The sequence below is a fragment of the Pleuronectes platessa genome, chromosome 1, assembly GCF_947347685.1.
Source record: "Pleuronectes platessa chromosome 1, fPlePla1.1, whole genome shotgun sequence".
Classification (NCBI taxonomy): domain Eukaryota; kingdom Metazoa; phylum Chordata; class Actinopteri; order Pleuronectiformes; family Pleuronectidae; genus Pleuronectes; species Pleuronectes platessa.
In genome coordinates this window covers 15,515,724-15,536,606 of record NC_070626.1, presented here as the reverse complement: position 1 = coordinate 15,536,606, position 20,883 = coordinate 15,515,724, and the positions used below count along the sequence as shown (strand labels likewise).

The 20,883-nt window shown below is 41.4% G+C and overlaps 2 protein-coding genes across 2 annotated transcripts; one reads left to right on the top strand and one right to left on the bottom strand.

Annotated features, from left to right (window-relative positions):
* Positions 1–8,427: 8,427 nt before the first annotated feature.
* On the bottom strand, positions 8,428–17,059 carry ppm1g (protein phosphatase, Mg2+/Mn2+ dependent, 1G). Its single transcript, XM_053424409.1, has 14 exons — positions 16,867–17,059; positions 16,429–16,565; positions 15,054–15,123; positions 14,727–14,812; positions 14,026–14,155; positions 13,649–13,760; positions 13,090–13,268; positions 12,676–12,875; positions 12,470–12,592; positions 12,075–12,177; positions 11,484–11,615; positions 11,184–11,313; positions 10,677–10,776; positions 8,428–10,339 (listed from the first exon to the last, which is right to left on the bottom strand). The coding sequence occupies exons 2-14, from the start codon at positions 16,537–16,539 to the stop codon at positions 10,151–10,153; spliced, it is 1,665 nt and encodes a 554-aa protein (XP_053280384.1). The 5' UTR covers positions 16,540–16,565; positions 16,867–17,059; the 3' UTR covers positions 8,428–10,150.
* A 947-nt stretch (positions 17,060–18,006) lies between these two features.
* Positions 18,007–20,504, top strand: mis12 (MIS12 kinetochore complex component). Its single transcript, XM_053421869.1, has 2 exons — positions 18,007–18,417; positions 19,425–20,504. Exons 1-2 carry the CDS (start codon positions 18,019–18,021, stop codon positions 19,692–19,694), a joined length of 669 nt encoding a protein of 222 aa, XP_053277844.1. The 5' UTR covers positions 18,007–18,018; the 3' UTR covers positions 19,695–20,504.
* The last annotated feature ends 379 nt before the right edge of the window (positions 20,505–20,883 follow it).

Genomic DNA, 20,883 nt, shown 5'->3' with positions numbered 1-20,883 from the left:
TTTCATTGTACTCCACAGTGTTTTTGAGAGCAACCCAGTCGACACAAACCTCCTACCCTGCAGATATGGCAGAAGAACACAGGTGTGACCAAAGTAATGGCTGCTCTGGCTCGTGTTGCAGCGAGCCATGAGGAAGCGCCTGCGAGGGTTGAAGCAGGAACCTGAAATTGAATCACCCGCATAAAATGCAGCCATCATTACATTTATTCATTAAACCTGTGTTTTTCTCTGTAGTTGTGTAATGGCATGCAGTGGTCGGAGGAAACCGTTACACAACTGCAGGGTTAGTTGTGTAATGGCTGAGATCCGAGGGCCGTCATTATTACAGGAGTTCTGCTGCCATTACCATAACCTTGAAGAAATAATCCCTGACTCCGAACCCTGTATTAACCCCCACCACATTAATCACAATTTAAAGGAAACAGAGAGCATCATGTAAAGACTGACATCTTCAAACCCCAACTAAAATCCAGACCCCCACCCATCACAATGCACGTCATATACTAACCATGCTGGTGCTCCTAAATGACAAAATCACTGCAAGGCCATCAAGAATCTGGCTCCTACCTCCCACAGTGGTGCGTGACCTCTTCCCTGTAGCTGACCCCAACCAACCTCACCTGCATGAATAATACAACCTGTTCTACCACAACAGGTGACCATGTCTGCTGTGAAAAGGCTCCACTGACCAGCCACTTTTAATGACTAAGGTGATTCATACAAGTCTGGGATTTTATGTGATAGACAGAAATAGTGGATTGTTCTCAATATAACAACCGAGGTCAGGCTCAGGGCTCACTGCAGCAAGCGTGCTCGTGCTCATGCTGGTGCTCAAATGTGATTCATTACCAGGTGTGGGGTAAGGAGGAAAAGTTGGAAGCTAAAACATTCAGATTATGAGACTCTACGAGAAGCAGAGAGCAGCTGCCACCATGACCACCATCTAATTTAATTTAACAACACAGTTCTTAAGATTTCATCATCACAAACTTTTTTAATTAAAATGTATGAATCTCACCCAGCGAGAAAATGTAGACAGAGAAGCTGATACTAAACAAACACACAAAAACACACACACACACACACACACACACACACACACAGAAAGTTGTACCTCTAAATGAGGACACTCATCAGCATATATTCCCAAATCCTTTACCCTAACATTGACCACCACAGCTGAATGCCTAGCCTTAAATGCAAGTGAGGACTGGCCAAATGTCCTCACTCCATAAGGCCTATATGGTCAAAATGGTTCTCACAAAGATGAGAGTATACAAGTACCCACACACACACACGCACGCACACACACTAAAACACACACACACACACTCTTCTGGGAAACAGGGATTAGTAACTGATATTGAAAGGTGGGAGCCGGCAGCCTCCCTCCGTGGCCTCTTAAACCAGATGTAACCAGCTGGCACACACAAACACACACACACACACACACACACAAACACACTCAGTTCCCAGTGAGTGGCTCGTGGCCAGAACTTTTGTCCTTTTCTCTACTGTGTGAACTGGCACATAATGGAAAGAGAGCGAGGGTGGGGGGGACAGTGTGTGTGTGTGTGTGTGTGTGTGTGTGTGTGTGTGTGTGTGTGTGTGTGTGTGTGTTAGTGGCTGAATTGAGGGTTGGTTGGATTAAAAGAGTTCAAAGACGCTGCTTCAATGCATCTCTGTACCCAATGAAGCTCTGCAGTAAAGGACAACAGCTCCATGAAGGTCTTAAACTGTTCGACTGTTCAGCTTGAATTACATTTGACATCAGATGCTTACATGAAACATTTGAATCTTTGTATTAGAATACCAGGAGACCGCAAACGAAGTGGGGTTTTCACAAAAACCACAAAAAACAAAAACCTGTCCGAAAAATAAACTGAAATGTGTATTATGATGAAATAACTGAGGGGAGTCAGGTTCATCAGATTGACTCTTGAAGTCATGGGAGGCTGATCCCGAAAGTAGAGGGAGGAAAATCCTCCTCCGTTTCTCCATTTCTGTGGAAAATATGCCTCATCTGGATTCATAAAGAAAAAACACTTGTGCTGTGCCCACCAGGGGCGTCAGCCGACTGTAAAACATCCGGGGCTGAGCACAGAGCCAGGGCTGGTGCAAAGTTTATCCCATGTAGATTTCAATATTTTTCCCCTATAGTTGCTTGTTATTGTATTGTATTGTATTTGTGTTGCCTAGTTAAGAGATGAACATCCTATCCATCCAGGCACATGATGGCTGGACAGTTTACACTACAGAATGTCAAAAATTCCTGTAAATCTCAAATATGTATTTTATCTCATAACATGTAAGCACTTGTTCTTTAGTAGTTCCACCTTATGCTACTTCATACTTCTCTGGTACATTTCAGGGAGAAATATCGTAACTTATACCATATTTATTGACAGTTTTATTCTCTTTTAAAATTTAGAATTCAAACAATAGATAAAATAACAACTGGAAATTATTCTGGGCTAAAGAAAAGGCCATTTTCCAACCTGACTCTTCAAGACCCACAATACAAATCAGAGCCTTTAATAGAGTGGAAACTTTCCTTGGTGGATTTTATCTGAACGATGTGGTTTTGTCTACCGTTTTGGCCCAGACCAAAATACAACAATAGTAATTTGATGAATTGATCATAAACATGTACTGACATTGATGAGCTCCAGGTTATAAATCTTATCATCTTTAGTGATTATCTCACTTTTGCTCTAGCGCCACCATGAGGTTGACACTGGAAATGCTTAGTGAAACATTTCATTTCATCAGTTTGAGGGATTGCCCTGAAATGTGACATTCATAATATTCCACATTTGATTAGAACAGATACTGACCCTTACATTTGCTCAGTGTCTTTGTGACACCGTGTGTGTTGGAGCCTGGAAGATAATTGATCTTATCAGTTAATATCACATCTCTTCTGTTTCCCTCATTAGTAGTTTACCCCTGCGGAGGCGTTATAAAGAAAATCACCAGTGATTTCAGAACAGCAGTCATGAGATGTTAGACCTCGTTGATATGATTGGGCCAAGCTGCATACATAGACCACAGAGCCTGTGTTGCTGTCACTGAGAGGGAGGGCGGTTTTCAATCCAGTCACAAGACGATACAGCTGTGGGGAGAAGACATCTTTCTCCAATCACAAGATCTTTCAAGAATGCTCTATTTAAAGCTAGAAAATGTGTCTTTTAGTTAGCAGCCAATTGTAGTAAGGTGTGTTCTTGCTGCAGTGTTTCTACCAGAGTTGAACACACGCTCGAAACTGAACAATTTACATTATTACAGCAGGAAGAAATGTCTGCAACAAGGAGGCAACAGAAGGCAGCCATGTGGGAAACAGGGAGCATGTTCTCTGTCTCTGTACAGTCAAGATATGTGCTCAGTAATGACAGCAGATGACCTCAGTGTGGAAACTCACAACAATGTTCAAACCAGGTCATGTTAAAGCTTTACTACACTGCCAGGGGTTATATTACACAAACCCATGTGTACTGTGTTATTACCTCTGCATGTACTGTATTTTGAGGACATTTACAGCAGTAGATTTTCGAGAAAAATAATATTTTCAGTGAGAGAAGTTAAAATGTTTTCTGTTTTTTATTCAATGGGAACCTAAGACCTGCCCAATAGCAGAGTAAATAAAGGAATGTGAAAGAGAAAGTTTATCACTCATTGTCTCAGCCTGTTTCATAGTTTGCAGAATCTATATCAGCCACACGGATGCTGTCTCTGTCCCCACGTATGGAGGCGTGTCTTGATTTGTGCACATTAGAGCACCTCAGATAATTTGACACTAAAAACTAGTCACTCATCTCATCTATTGTAACCGTCATGAATCTGATTGTTTCCTGAAGCATGTTGAAGCAACATTTGAATGAACATATTATACTGTGGTGGGTGGAGTATCATTATAATTGCATAAGTTCAAAACTAAAGATAAGTGTTTAAACACAACTCAACTTGTCAACACAAGTTAACTTGTTAACCCTACCCCTCTGCGTAAACCAATACTCATCAATAATAAAAAGCTTTTCTGACCCTGATTTATTTTGGTTACTACTATACTGTGGGTAGGATGGACCATCACGCACTTTCCTGTCAGGGTGGGAAAGTTGTTAAAAACTGCAAAGTGAGATAAAATCATTTTTTATGGGAATAGGCCAAAGATAAAGATGAAACACGAAGACTTTATGGACAAAGACTCAGAAGGTGAATTTTTGGCAGAGAAAGACTGAGAGTGAAATATGTGGGGTGATGTAAGAGCAGCAGTATGTCCGCTGATCAGACAGCTGGTTGTTTCCACTTCTCTCTTATCTCTGACCGCACCCTGTGTGTGCATGTGTGCGTGTGTGTGTGTGTGTTCCCACTGTACATATTGATGTATTGATATGCATGTGCATGTACCTCCAGCATGCACGTGCGGGTATGTGTGTTTGAACAGGTGTGTTTGTGGACAATCTGCTCTGTGTGAGTGTTTCAGGTCCCGGGACGTGTTGTCCTGATGAACCCTGATGTTGTTGACTGTTGTTTATATTCATTGCGTATTTGTACAAACAGACCTCGTTCTCAAGTCTTTACTCAAGTACACACAGATGTGCAGCTGCAATGAACAGTAATGGTATCTTCATGTGTGTATTACCATAAAACAGCAAACTAAATACCATCTGCTGCAGAATTGTCCATCCTGTCTCTTCCTGATCCATATTTGAGCTTTGAAGGTTTTTGTCTGAGGCTGCTTTTGTTTTCCTTGTGTGTGTAATATATGTATATAACATGTGTGATCCCCATATTACCATACATGCAAAACATTACAAATTATGATCAGTGAAAACATTGGGGGAATACAATGTGGTTTACTGGAAGAAGGATACATGGAGACATTTTAACATTTTTGGTAAATTTGATGCCTGACAAGGATCCATACCTGTCATGAAAAAATGTAAAAAACTGCGTACATGAATATGGAGAAATTCTTTGTAAGATGGAAGACGAGAGCAGAAAGTGAGAGACAAAGTGATCCCAGAGGAAGAGAACAGAAAGGAAAGTTCAGAAGACAGAGAGGAGGGAAGAAGAGAGTGAATGAAGAGGTGGAGGAAGAGGAAGTGTCAGTGGGAGGAGAAGAAAAATGGCAACAGGGGCACAAAAGAGGTGAAAAGGAAAAGAAGAAAGGATGTGGAGAGTTTTCCTGTTTTCTGTTATTCTAACATGCTTTTATCCAACATTAGCTCAGCCTAATGCAACACACACACACACAACACACACACACACACACACACACACACACACACACACACACACACACACACACACACACACACGCACACACGCACGCACGCACACAGATGTCACCATCAGCTGTTCTGCTGCAGGATGTTCCAGCATTACAGCTCCAGACACATCCTGTGTGTGTGTGTGTGTGTGTGAGTGTGTGTGTTTTTCCAGATTATGTTTTTAATTATTTTATTTTTTTCTGTGTGTGAAAGTTAGTGATTTAAAAATCTGCAACGATGAAATCTCAATAACTGTGTTGTCAAATTAAAATCAAATTCTTGGAGAAAGCTGCTCTATGCTTCTGGTTCATCTAGTTCATCCTGTGTGATACAAACTAACCTTTGCCCTGTACCTCTATCTGAGTGAGGACCAGGTTTGCAGGGGGTCAGGATGAGAGCCAGACTATGAAGTGCAACGTCTTTGGTTTGTGGACAATAGTTTCATTCATCCTCTTCCTCTGCTGCTGTCAGCTTTCTAATAGAGGCATGAAATAACACCCTTAGTCATGATCAGGTTTAGGAAAGGTTGGATTTAGTTATGATGGTTTGGGTGAGGGAAGTCATGGCAAATGTGTGTGTTTAGGGAATCTGCTTTTTGGGGTGAGAATTGAAGAAAATGTAAATTTATTTCTTAAAACGTCAAGAGATGGAATAAACGATCGCTTAAAAGTGTGTGGATTCTTCCAGGGGCAAGTTACTCAAATTCATTCCACTGAGGGTTTGAAAGATCTTTAACTATTGATTGATTTGTTCCTGCTCGCACCAACTGTTTCTGGGGGTTTCTTTTAATCGTGCTGGGAATGATAGCTATTTCCGAAAGCTTATGTTTTACTGCTCAAAATTTCCACACCAGCATGTTTTGTAGGTGAATATTCTTTCAAAGACAGGTTGATATAAACCGTCTTCAGGTCAAAAAACACAAAGTTGTTCAGTTCCTTCTTTGCATTGAGTGTACAGTAGAAAACACTTCAAGGAAAACTAAATAGAAACTATTGTAACAACTTACTAAACCTAAAATAAGATTTTAACCTACTGCTTAAATCCATGTATCTTATAATAATGTTTTGCTTTTCCACCTTTATTTAACCCGCTTTGGTGACCACTGGATTGTGTGAGTACGTATGAGTGTGTGTGTTTTGGCACATTGCAATATGCGGTTTTAAGATAGAGGGCACGAGATCCAAAAAGACGACGAAAGCCGTGATGAATGCTTTCAGTGTCCAACTACAACCTGCTATTGTGGTCTAGCCTTTTTTATATAAAACCTGTTGGCTAGAGGACACACACACACTCACACACACACTGTTCTATGTGTACAGGTCTAGTCGGACTCCTATGGTTCTCCTCCACAGCCATCAGTCAAGTTTAAGAGTGTGCCGACAGAGGAAACTCCCCCTACACATACAGCTGGACAAGGCCGCCATTGAGTTCTATAGTAGTGGCCTTTTAGAAACTTTTACAGTTGCTGCAGTAAAAAGTCGACCGAGAACAGCTGCACACACTGTCCCATAGAATATGAGAGGCATTTAGAAATCAATATATACCGTGGGTTAGGTTTGGTGTTGGCGTGGCTGGAACAGAGGATACAGCTGTGGACGGTGCAGAAAGAGACACACTTCCTACTCTGGGACAGTATTCTGACCGAAAACAGCAGTTTAATCATATACATTATAACCCCAAGGACAAAAGAGTCACATTCACCCACACGCAAAGTTTTCTTTGGTCTGTATTTCTGTCACACACACACACACACACACACACGCACCATTGAAACCACTAATCTACACCATGAGAACAAAAAACATCCTGCCTGTAAAAGAGGGGGAGAAAATGTGTGTGTTCATGTGTGTGTGTGTGTGTGTGTATGTGTGTCTGTGCAATGACATTTTTAGATTCCAAGGACAGCGTGTGTTTCCTCTCTTGCTTTCTATTGTTCCTGCAGCAGCACTGATCCTCGGGGGAGCAGAGCAACCGCCACGACTGTCGGGCAGCAGCCAATGACGGTGCAGGACAGAGAGGCCCCCAAGGCTGATGGGAACTAAACTCTTTTTTTTTCTTTGCTGTTTCCATGGAGAATTTAAAGTATAACCCACTGCGGCGTCATGAGATGGACTGTGATCATGTGCTGTTGGGGACAAACTGATTTCATTCGATTCAAAGACATCAGGAGGCTACTGTACTATCTCTAACCTGCCAGGGTACAGGTGATTGTGTGTGTGTGTGTGTGCTTGTCCTTCTATAGGATTGAGGACCAATTATGGTTCAATATCATCATGGTGAGGACACTTTGACTTTGAGAGAATTTTGTCTGGACCTTGCAAATTCAAAGGGTATTTTGTGGGTTAAGAATTGGTTTTAGGGTTAGGCATTGAGTTGGGAGGGCTAAGATAAGTGTAAGGGGCAAGGGGATACATTATGCCACTGTGTGTGTGTGTGTGTGTGTGTGTGAGAGCCCAATGAGATCAGCTCTTGAGAACAATGAGTGGGGGTGACACTCTGACTTTTTACTGACTTTCATGGCACATGGTTACAACTCTCTCCATATGGAATTGCGATCTGCTGTTTTAAAGCACCAGAGTGGCAGCTTAAAATGTCTTTGCTGCCATCTACAGGATGGTCTGTTGTCCTACAGTTTGTTAAAAGTGTAGGCAGCACACTGCTAAGTAGCACAGCTCCACCATGAGGTTAGGGTTGTGACGATTACTGGATGGATACACTTAATATACCCTACCTATCAGCTGACCCAACTGGGCTGATGGGTAGGGATGAGGGAAGGACAGTGATGGGGTGAAAGTAAGGTTGAGCAGAGGATAGAGATACAAGGGTGAACAAAAAGAAAGAAAAGGTTGGATGTTGAAAGAGTGTGATGTGTTGACCAGCTAAATGTAGGCTTGACAGGGGATGGGGGGGGGGTGTGTGTGTGAGTGATTGGCCTGCTCCTGAACCCAAGTAAACTTCACATGTAATCATTGATTTGTGTTGCAGCTGTGTCCGTTTCATTTATCTTATGTGGATTCTAAATTCTTATCACAGTATTTAAGAAGCAAACATCACATGTACGAAAATTGTTTCACAATTAAATATGTGGCTGAAATATTAGTAAATAAAGACACTGGTTGTTGTAAATTAAACACAAGACTCAATTATCGCATTATTTAAAAAAAAAAAAATGTAATTGTATGTACTTACATACTGGTGTCAAAAGAGTATGCACCAAAATGTCACATTGACTCACAATTACAAAGAAAAAGCATTTTCTTTTTCTTCAATTACAAGTATTGAAAAAACTATGTACAGAAAAAAGGGCATGGTGAAGAGATATTACACTAGAAACAAACTTAGTCACACAACATTGTTTAAATGAGGATTCTGACAATAAAGAAAATTCTTCTAACAGTTTCACTGTCTTGGTGCTCAGAAATTCAAACAGTATTTCCACTCAAAATGAACCTTGTGCATCCTCTCCGCAATCCAGCGTCAAGACACTGTGTGCTCACAAAAAGGATTGTTTTTAAAAACTGCCAAAGGATTAAATCATCAAAAAGGAAATTCATGAACATTTGAGTGGAAATACAGTTTAAATAAAAACACATGTACAAGAGAGTCTTAAAAAGTTGTAACAAGGATAACGGGGGACAGACAGAGAGGGACTGGGTGGAGAAAGGTAAGAGTCCTGGAGATGAGCTGCCGGTGGAGGGCTCGTCCCCGGCCTCTATCAACACCTCTCTCTGGAGAGACATGTAAAGGCTTGCCTCCGTTTCCATGCTAACATCTCTTACAGATGCAATTACACTCGCTCCCAAAACCATGACATCTTTACGCCGTATAGAAATTTACAGATTTTCGATCAAGACAAGATGCAGGAATCAAAAGAAAGGCAGGAAAATGGTGAAGTACCAGGATATATAATGTGACTGAAAAACTAAATAACTTGCGTTTCAATCGAAAGAAAAAAGGTGAAAATGCTGAAGTCAAGAAACTGGACTAGAACTCAAACATCCTTCAGTTCTTCTCAGTGCGATAACTACCAGAGAGGAACCTGGGGTACATCCACACTAATTTGTTTTCATCTCAGAACCAAATGATCTCGGTCGATAACATGTTCACTAAGCACGCATGTGCCAGTCCGACAGGAAGCACATCGTTTGACGAGGGATTTCTTTGCTTGGACTGATAAGGTAGAACTCTTGCAGGTATTAAACCTCCAGGTTGCCACTGGTGATTGAGGCTATTGTAAAAGATCATGAAGCGAGCGTGCTAACATCTGCGCCATCATTTGTTTAACTCCAAGTTTCTAAATGCAATCCAGTATTTTTTTTTTTTATATTATTTGGGCAAATTACATTTACCAAAGGTTTCTATTTAGGGGCTTGTAAAAACATAAGTTTGGATGTACCATGAAACAGAAAACGTTAACACATTCAGTGAAACACTATACTACCATTGGCAGTCCCATGGCAGGATGAAACCTTAAATTGGGCGACAAAGGAGAGTAAGATCCTCTGAATTGATAATGTTTTCTAATGTTTCCTTTATATTATACCAAGTGAGACAGTAATAAATTCATGGTAAGTGATGCAGTATTCAGTCCGACTGTTCCGGATTTAAGGAGTTAAAGTGAGTCCAGCTTCTTTCCAACAAAACCAAACAAAAGAAAACGACTGGATGGGTGTGAAAGTGTGAATCCACCTAAAACAGACAACAAGAACTATACTGATGATCGTAGGTCAGGGGATCTTTGAGCAAACACATAGAATTTGTGATTTCTGTCTTAGGATGAATACTTTGCTTGTGAGGTAAGGATTACATTTTGAACAGAATGTGTCTCTGGTGTAGACTGGGACCAGCTGCTCTCATTGGGACAGTTTCTCTTTCCTCTAGTCACTTTTAGCCTTTTTGCTGTCGTTTCCGTTCTTCTCCGGCTCGGTCCCTTCTGCCTCCTCCGGGTGCTTTCTCTTCTTTGTGTCATCTGACGGGTGTGGCCGGAAGGTGATGATGATGCAAGTCATGTTGTCACATCCTGTCCCATCTCCAGATGTGTCAGGGGCCAAACAGTGGTCCACCAGCTGTCAGGGGAATGCAAGGTATTTTACATTTAAGGTGTGAACTTAGGACAATGTTTTTAGTTTCAAATTAAGCTATAAGCTAGATAGCACACTGACTACATATCAGTTGCAAATTAAATATAAGTGATTGCTAGAATAATCCGCAAATTTCAGGCACGCAAACATCTTAATGCCTCACTTAGAAACGGAGGAAAGCATTTGTTAAGTACATTTCTACAGTGATTAAAACTGCAAATTGCAAATCCATTTGTTTCCATGTCTATGCTTTGATCTCTGGGCTCTGAAGCCCAGCTACAGATATGATTTGTGTAAAAGTGTGTATGGGAAACTTTCTCACCTCTTCCACAATAGATGAAAGGGGTCTGACTTTGCCACTCTGGTCTGGTTTGATCCTCTTACTGACGAAGTCCACCACCTCCTGACTGCTCAACACATTCCTGCACACACACAGAGGCATCAACAGATGAGTGGCAAATCGAAAGGAAAAACAATCTCAAGCACGTAAAGTGCTAATTATCAGCTACAGAAACACTTTCATTGTGCTTAATGACCTCATAAGATTAAGACTTTGGAACAAATATCAGGCTCACACGAGTATGCAGGACGAGGTTAGAGAATAACTTCTAGCTTGAGATGCGCTGATAGCAGTATCAGAAATGCTTCTGATACTGCCGAAAATGCCGTGTGGCATCGGCGATCAAATAAAAAAAAAATATATATATACACACACCGATCTTTTACCATGTCCTAAAAAAACATCAGTTTCACCCAGATAAAACGGAAATTCCTCTTTACAAGACATGACTTCTCTTTAATACTTGGCCTCACTTATACTGCTACTCACCAGATGCCGTCGCAGGCAATGACCATGAAGTCGTTCTCCTCATTAAGGGTCAAAACTTTGACGTCCGGCATCGAAGAAATCATCTGCTCCTCTGGAGGCAGAGTCTTGTTCCTCTTGTAGAAGTGGTCACCTGAGAACCAGAGTCCAGATAAATATTATGAAATTAATCTGTGCTTATGAATGTGATCCTATCAGAGGAGAAGAATATGATATTGTGATTTGAATTCAAAACTGAAAATGACTTGACAGAGCAGAGTTTAATTCTGAATAGTCAGAAGAAAATCACCAACTCGTCCATACCAATAGCTCTGGACAAGTTCAATCCTCCATTGACGCGCCCATCCATGGTCACTTTCCCTCCAGCGTTCTTGATGCGAGCCAGTTCCAACTCGTCCTCTGGTTTGTGGTCATAAGACATGTCGACAGCTTTGCCTACAGCAACACAGGAACAGAGCTTTTCTCTTACATACAATAAAACAGCAGAGCCTTAGATTCAAAGCTCTACCGCTGCACATTTCAGTGGCAACTTTGATCGGCTGAAGTCCAGTAACATCAAAAGATCAACTGATAATAGGTAAGAAATGTTTTCAAGATTGTTATGTTCATAACTTTTTATTTGCTGTGCTGACACTCTAGGTTATAAAGTAGAATGCCATAATAACAGAGGGAACTCCTGAATATTCTTGCGATCATATTTTTACTTTCTGGATCATTAAACATAAATAAGTGATTAGGTCACAAAATAAAATGATGCTGCACACCGATACAAATGATACTTAATGTATTTGAAATTGGCTTAATAGACACCAGAATGAAGTTGGATATTTTGGATACATTTAATATATAATGCGCATTATTGAGGTGAACTGGCTTCTTATTGTTTTGACTTACCCTGTTCAGAAACCACACAGCGGGAGTCTCCAGCGTTGGCCACGATCAGCTGCTTCCCTCGGATCAGAGCCACGACAGCTGTGGTGCCGCTGTCTGATCCAGGCTGTGAAAAATGTGATAAGACCCAATATTAAAACTAGATAACTTGTTGGTGTCTTACAATTTATATAAAATTTGAAGACTTGTTTAAACAAGGGTAAAATTAGAGTTCCAAATATTTTTTGATCAGTCATTTTGTTATAGAAGGACGATATTTATAGAGCTCACATGGCGAAAGGCAAAATCAACACCCTTGAAAATAGACTGAGACAACTTTCATTATATAAACAATTAACACTTTATAGACTGTATGTAGTTGGCAGTAGTCATACTGCTGATCAGGAGGTTGCACACACCTCCTCCTTGCCATCCATTCCAGGTAGACACATTTCCTCCTCATCTTCCTCCTCAGAGTCTTCTTCGGTATCTTCCTCTTCTTCCATCTCGCTGCTGTCACCTTCCTCCTCTTCACTACCATCCTAATAAAAAAGTTTTTAGATCCATTTCAAAGTGAGTAAGTCTTGCAGCAAAGCAAAAATATATTTTAGTCTCCTGCTCTCACCTCTTCATCACTGCCCTCCTCTTCCTCTCCCTCCTCAGACTCGTCACTGTCATCAAAGAACCTGGACTTTGAATCTCCTCCAGCCTTTGAGGTCAGAGAGGAGCAGGAAGGACCTGCATCTCCTTCGGCCTTACCGGCTTTACCAGCCTTACCGGCTGTTTCTTCTCCATTGGAGCTCCCAGAATCTCCACCGTCAGCTGCTGTTATGGTTAAGCAATGGTAACAGGGTGTTTGACAAGAGAAAAGTCGGCAATATTGACTGGAGAAAATGCACAAGACGTGTAATAAGTGCTCAAATTGAATACATATTTAAGTTTTTTTTTTTCCTATGTTCACCTACTCATTTTGATATTAAAGGTTTTTTGTTACAAATTAAACGAACACATTTTTCCATCTCTGCCATCTATTCTGTACCTGCACCACTGCCTTCACCCGCTGCTGTTCTCCGACAGGCCCGCAGCTTGGACGCACATGCCGCTCCTTCGCCTTGCTTCACCAATTGTCCGTTCACCCCCTCTTTCTTCTGTCCTTCCCCAACTTTCCCATCTCCTGAGGCTTCGGGGTGTGGGCAGGACGCCTTCTTAGCAGCCGCACTGACAATAAAACACAAAGAGAGGTAAGCAACATTAGTCTTAAAATTGTAACTGTTGTTTTACTCAACTACTAAGATAACGCTGGACTATATTACAACATCCAGGATATCTACCAACCAATGTCGCATCTTTACATTATATTAGTGACATTTTAAAGAACGGTGTTGTGAGATGATGTCATTGTGTTATTTATCTTGACATGGGGATCAGTTAAATGAGCAGAAAGGAGGAAGTGATGAAAATGTTATAGTGGACTTGCGTGAGTACCCCATTGAAGTAAGAAATTCCAGAAGGCCGAGAGCCAATTTTATTGAATGTTAAAGCCACTGTACGTAATGGCCACAAAGTCCAGTGAGATAAGAACAAGTTTGTTGGTATACCTGAGGGCAGCAGCGTGTTTGACAGCATTGCGGTTCTGGCCGTAGCGAACCAGCAGCTCCTCTATGGTCAGCGTAGCCTCCTCGTGGAGCATAGCGGCCTCCTCTGTTTCCACTGAAACAAAAAGCAGCAACCTGAACTAACTCTGGAGTTGTTCAGATCTTGCATCACTGTTTTAAATCTATTAGTGGTGTGTACAACCACACTTCAGCATGACTAGTCTTTTTTGTATTCTCAAAGTTTGCTATGTTCCATTTCAGATTTCACTTTGTGACATTTTCCTTTCCTAATTTATCAGACTGGTTGTTCCAAGTTATTTTCCTTACAACGGACATCCCCACCAAACCTTACCACATAAATGAAATAAACGTGTACTCACAATCATCCTCCTCTGACACCTTTTCAACGGGCGGCTCCTCTGTGGGCCGTCCAGCGATCTGGACCAGCTCCTTGATGACTTCCTCTGTGGTTATTCTGCTGTCGATGGCCAGGAAGGCTTCTTCCAGTGCCTGGCGACAAGCAGGAAGGTTTGTCGGTAAAAGACAAGTAGCAGTGTAACACTTGGTTTAGTTTAAATCAGCTAATATAAAGCCTATGGTAGATCACATGATTACAAATAATAGCCAGGGATGAATACATCCTGAGTGTAAAATATTCTTAACAGTATTAGCTTTTGATACCTGAAAACTAGACATGTCGTCACCAAGCAAACAGACTGACAGCTGCAGGACAATTCATAGATAATATTCTAAGATCACAACTCAAGGAAACATAACCCATTAGATGTGACTGACTGTGTATGCAGCAGTTATGTTTAATCACGGGTGACCGGTCGGGTCGCGGGACATATGTCAGCAGTCTAGACAGGTCAAGATGTGACTTTGTGGGTGCTGGTTAAAAAAAATAGACCTGTGCAGCCATCAATTCATGTTGCAGGTCTATTCAGAGGCTGCTGTGAATGTGTGGGGACTGCGGACCCAAAGAAAAAAGATGACCACACTCAAATGTAAACTGTATCTATGCCAGAGTAGAGTAATACACATCTGGCCATGAGAATCTGGGGCTTCGACAGGATCTCACCTTTTGCAGTTTGCCATCTTTGTAGGTCTTCTGCTCCTTGATGATTTCAGGAAGGTACTTTGAACAGTAAAGAGCCACCTCTTCCCCTAAATGAAAACAGCAAGTTGTATAAATTCTCAGGGTAGGTGTGTTTACACAGTGTCCAACAAGCTAGGAAGATAAAATCATGGAAACAATAAAGATGGGTGTTTTGTGATAAACAAAGGACATTGTGGTGTTCCTTACTAGAAAAGGTTTGTGTATTGTGCACCACCAACGTTATGAATATGTGTAACTGTTAAAGTTTAGCAAGAAAATACTAGAAATAGAATAATATAATTATCATACCTCCGTGTCCATCATATACTGCGAACATTGCGGTATCTTCGTCAAAATCTGTGATACAGTTGTGAGCATCCTGTGACAAAACAATGTAAAATTACAAACAAAATTCCCGTCTTGGTGTTCAAAGCAGCAATGTGTAGATTTTGGAAGTGGACGAGAGGGGATGGGACGACAAAAAGTAGATGTTCCATTCATTCCCAAAAGGGGAGGGGTGCATCTTATGTTACAGTGTAATGAGGGATGGAATGCCTTTATGACCATGAGTTCAATTTAAGACATATGTGAAGTATAATAGATATGACTATCAGAGTCCCAGTATTACTTACACTGTCATAATTGAGAATTAAATGAAGTAGCCAAGTAGAGAATAGCCCTCAAAATACCAATGTTCTCTTGTAAACTACGAACAGAAACCGCAGGTGTCCGTAGTCTATGACTGGGGTGTTTGTCAGTTATCACTTACTCATTGGTTTTGTTTGTAGATTTATTACAGTGTACTAATATCTGTATCGTTGACCTACAAACTAAGCTAAAATATTTCCCTAATAAAACCCATTTTTGATGTGCGATGGAAGACCTAGTAGGTGATATTTGTATTTATTTCAGACATTTTAAGGCTTAAAATACCGATTATTCCGTTCTGTAGTTGGTTGAAGGTAACCAACTATAATTATCTAAGTAGATTTCCGATACTTGTAATGAACTCGTGTATTTACACTCAATGCTACTTTCTACTTACACCTCACTACTTTTATGGGGGAAATGTACTTTCTACTACACTACAGTTATTTGACAGCTTTAGTTTATTTTAAGTTCAACATTTTACACAATAGCTTCTAATAAGGAGTTCGATTTCAAAAGTGCATGAGTATTATCTTCAGTCATTCAGGTAAAAATAATATGATTTAGGTTGTGTCTCAAAAGTTTGTGTTCTCTAACTGCAGATGAGCCTTGTGTTATTATCACTGCACATGTTCATACATGTATTTGGACTGATTCAATAACGTGCATGTACTCAGTAAAAAGGTTTACCCTTCTCTATTAAGTTGATAGCCGGTGTATTAAACCCAAATGGCTACCAAATGCGACACAAGGTCTTTCAATACAGCTACACACTATTGGATACTGTCAGAGAGAAATTTAATGTAACTCATATAAAAACACCCTGAGGATGAATTATGGTTTTAATCATCACTGCAGTGGATGCTGGGAGAGAAGCTGGTTTAGGGGAGTGAGAGACCAGCTGCGTTCAAACCTAGAGAAAAAAGCCTCACTAACGATCATCCCGCCGTTTACAACTGCAAACTGATCTCTCTTCGGGACACAAGGCGGCAACATGGTTGTCTTTTGATGCGGCCCCTCTTTCTTTCCGCCTTACCTCCATGGAGACACGCCAGCCCTGCATAGCAGAGTAGCCGTAGCTCATGTGGCTGTTGCCGCCATCGGAAGAGGTCTTGGTCGTGTTAGGCTGCGACAGATAAGCCCCCATGGTTATTGGATTGTATGGCTTTGCACCTGGAGAGGACGACACAACGGAAACATCACATTTCTGCTTCACATGGAAAAACGCACACATCACACAGGGCTTGTGTCGCACTTTGGTTTCGTTTGCCAGCCAGGCTAGCTATAGTTGCTAGCTAGCTAACGTTAGCAACACCATAACAAAAAAAAGTAGACGCATCGGCAGCTGCTAGCTTAAACCGCGAAGCTAGCAGTAGCCAGCCCGGCTAAACTTCCAGGGACCATAAACTCTGCTCGAGCCGGGAGAGGCAGCTGCGCAGACCCACAAACCCAAACTGGTTAACGGCTGGTTTACCTGATGTGACGGAGGAGTATGAATCTGTAGCCGAGTTCAGAGGAGAGAGATTCACATAGGAAGCACCACACGTGTGGGAGCAGGAGCCACTAACAACACAGACCGAGAAGAAGGAGCTAGTGATGCGTCCTTCCGTGTCGAGTGATCCAGGGAGGTGTATGGAGGCTTGTGTTGATGACGTATGTTCAGAGCCTCGCGGGCTATGCTCGCGAACCGGCCGTACCACGTGACTGAGTCCGGCAATGGTTCGCGGGTGTTTAGCGTGCGAATCGAAATATTAGTGGCAGCGAAAGGCAATGGACCCCCCCTCACATTTTGTGGACTTGGGACTTTATTGCGCGTTTGTTTGCAAAAAAAAGGTAACTGCCTGAAACCCAGCACTGTGGAAAAGTTGTAATTTTTTTAATAAAAATGAATAAAATGTCCATATTTTACAAGTTGTCCCGACTCCCTAGTAACACAAGCACATTCACATCAAAACCCTCTGTCCAATTTGTTTTTATTTCCCATTTTGACCCCGCCATTGTATCATAAAGACACACACTATATTAATAAGTTCATAATTTATGTATTGGCATTGCAAACATCATTCATTCATTTATTCAATTCAAAGCTTCACACACCAAAATCCATGTTGTCATTATAATCACTCTTCCTATTTTACACTTATTGTCCACCTGGTGGCGCAGTAGAGCAAACAAATGAGGCACCATGAAGCTTGGGCCCGCACATGTGCCTTTCCTCCCAGCGAGGGGGCGTGTCCGAGACCTGCGGCCTGACGTCACGAGCGAACTGTCTGAAACCAGTACAGCTCACTAAATATAAATCTAGTAAAACGATAAAACGATTTACATCACAAAATAATTCTCAATATAAATATAAACTAAAATATTATCCAGTTTTGTAGAGATCGATCAAATGTGTTGTATGAATACGATCATATGAGTTCGCTAAAAACCTAATTTTCAATCAAATTGGAAGCTAGAGACATTTTATTATAAAATGAAAATAAAAATCGGAAAGGATGTTGGCTTGAAACCAACTGACATTTTATTCTCGAGTTGGCCTCCATGCCGACTGGTGGCGGTAATGCTCCTTGTTGTCCTATGAACGTCACATGCAGAAGTAGGCAGAAGAATAAAGTGGTTTGACATGGCGCGGGAAGAGAGCAACATGGAGGTCAGCGGTGAAGCAGACATTCTCTCTCCGTCCACTTTAAAACTATACGAGGCTCAGTTTTTCGGCTTCACCCCGCAGACCTGCATGTTGCGGGTGTACAGCGTCTTCCAGGACTGCATGTACGACATCTTACCCGTGGTGGAGAAGGTGTGTGTGAGGCAGCTGAGTAAAGGCGAGTCGGACGCGGCGGAGGAGCTGCTGCGGAGCCGGGCTCGGGAGTGCAGCCGCAAACTGCAGCAGTTCCTGGAGGAGCGCTTCAAGCAGCTGTCGGAGCGGATGGAGGCGCTGCTGGTGAACCGCTGCTTCTCTGTACCGCCCAATGTGCTGCTGCCCGAAGACCAGACCCACAACAAATACCCCCAGGGGCTCCAGGTGGGTGGAGGAGTGCAAACAAGCCACTGTTTCTTGCGTGTGTAGACTGTTCAAGTTCAGTTCAGTTACACATCTTATCTTCGAGGTTCAGTGAGTTATATTAGTGAGAGTCAAACATGAAAGAAAACCTGTGGTATCCTTTAGAAATCTTCATAAATACATGGCGGCTTCCGTAGAGAGGACCCGCCCCTGATGTAAATAGTATGAGCCCATCGTTGTGTGAAGAAAAACAACAATTCGTACAATGTAAATAATAAGACAATATCGATAACACTACTAGGATTATATTATATTCAATTTCTACCAATAGATCCAGCACACCTGAATCTTACAAACTGAACCTGTAAAGGGATAGTTCAACCAAAAATGAGAATTGGGTCATTATCTACTCAACGCAATGCAGATGGAGGGTGTTTGAGTCCACAAAACACTTTGGGAGTTTTGGGGGTAAACAGAGTTTCAGCCAAAGTTTGTGCTGGGGTCTTCACATCCAGGCTGCCTGAATTATAAACTGAACTTTTTATAGGTTAAAAAGTTAGTCACTTTCAGATTTTTAACACTTCAGGTGAAAAAGGAAAGGACTACAGCTCCTGCACCTTTCACCTAATGTAGATGTTAACAGTCTCTAATGGGAGCTTTTTCTCTGCAGTGTTATAATGCATCACATTCCTGGGTTTTCATATGACATGTGTCTATTGTACTCTACACAAGGGACCAATGATAATTTTCATTCATTGTTCATTTTCTTGATTAATTGATGAAATGTTTTGTCTTTAAAGTATCAGAACACTGCGCAGAATCGGTTCTAGTTTCCTACAACCCATGGTGATGTCCTCAGATGCCATTTCCTGTGTGATCTCACAATATTAAAGAAAGTGATAATAAAAATACCTGGATCCCCTTCCTGATTGGGATCCGCACAAAAGTTTAATGGGTTCTTCCCATGACTCATTTTCAGGGTCGGTTTGTATCTGTCTGTGATTTGGCTGTGGTCCTTCTCGTTTCAGGACATGCTGAGGCTGGAGTCGTCCCTGACAGACATGCAGAGAGCCTATGAAGCAGAGGTCTGCGCCAGACAAGCGCTGCTGGCCGAGCTGGAGGAGCAGAGAGAGGTGCAGAAGCAGCTGGATGGTATCCGGGCTTGGGTCAGAGAGCTGCAGGCAGCCTGGGTGAAGGAAGGTAACGGCAACTTTAGTGAAAGTTTCCGACTGGTCATGGAGTCGGTAAAGAACCTGCAAGAGGCCATCGCAGAGGTCTACAAGAAAGCGCCTCACTGAACTGACCTCAAATTTGATCACAATATTCCTCCAGAACTTTAATAATGTTGTTTTTCATTCTATTTTTTTTTTAACAACAGCAGTGCAATGTAAATAATAAAACGCATGGAACTATTTGTGCCAGTTAAGTTGTTTCTTTTCCCTTAAAGTCAGGTACTTTTGTTATGTACCTCCTCTTTAAATTGTACATTAAACTCCACATTAAATGGTAATTGAGTTCAGCACAACTCTACCTTCTTAACAAATTGTATCTACTTAACTTTATGTGTAACTGTAAGGTGATTGTGTTTGTTTTAATTACATTTTTCAGGATTGCATAATGTTGTTGACATTGTTTTCACCACAATGAACAACAGCAGTGATGGACAGCAGAGGTCGCTCTTGGCATGTTACTACACCTGAGCCAGTCAAATCCATGAATGCTGAAGCGATCACACTTCTTGATCAATATCTGAGATAAAAATATTTAATTTAAAAAATGTAAAGTAGGAGGCATTGGTTTAATTGTACATTAGGGAAATTAGTATGTAAAGGTTGTTATTATTATTATTTTTATTATTCAACCAGTTATTTAGAATTTTTATAATGGAATTAAGTACTTTTCTACAAAAACAAGCCCATGCACTGCCGATGGTCAATTTGCGGTTCTATGTTAAACAGAAATAATTTAATAATAGATTTTGGTAGTTGTCCCTGACTCCTTTTGAGGGTTAACGACAGAGGATGTCACACCTTGTTAAGCCCAATGAGACAAATTAGGATTTGAATATGGGCTATACAAATAAAATTTGATTGATTCTGCTACAGAAATCACGTTTTTTTTTTTTTTTTTAACACCCCATAGGCTCCTATGACCACAAACTATCGACATATCCTTCGGTGTCTGTGTATGGTTCCACGGCTTCATCTGTAGATAATTGTTTTCTTTGTGTTTTTTATATTTTTGTGTCTGTCGCATGTTAGAAGCCTCATCAACCTGCCTCTGGCTCGCGGTGAATTAGATTCTCTAGACTTTCTGCAGAGAACATGTGATAGAACTCTGAGGCTGAGGCTCTCACATGGACGTTCACACATACACTTCCAATGGAGACTCCCAGAGTTGCGTGCATGTCTGAAAGCAGCTTATGTGATGCTTTTCTTTGTGGTTTATACTGTTGCACAAGACAGGATGTTGCAATAGGCTGTGGAA

Excerpts from the sequence above, each read along its gene's own strand:
- ppm1g (XM_053424409.1), bottom strand. The coding sequence starts at position 16,539 with ATGGGGGCTTATCTGTCGCAGCCTAACACGACCAAGACCTCTTCCGAT. Across the intron at positions 12,593-12,675 it reads AGGAGGGCAGTGATGAAGAG|GATGGTAGTGAAGAGGAGGA; the intron begins GTGAGAGCAGGA and ends CTTTTTTATTAG. Across the intron at positions 10,340-10,676 it reads TTTCATCTATTGTGGAAGAG|CTGGTGGACCACTGTTTGGC; the intron begins GTGAGAAAGTTT and ends TTCCCCTGACAG.
- mis12 (XM_053421869.1), top strand. The coding sequence starts at position 18,019 with ATGGCGCGGGAAGAGAGCAACATGGAGGTCAGCGGTGAAGCAGACATT. Across the intron at positions 18,418-19,424 it reads AATACCCCCAGGGGCTCCAG|GACATGCTGAGGCTGGAGTC; the intron begins GTGGGTGGAGGA and ends TTCTCGTTTCAG.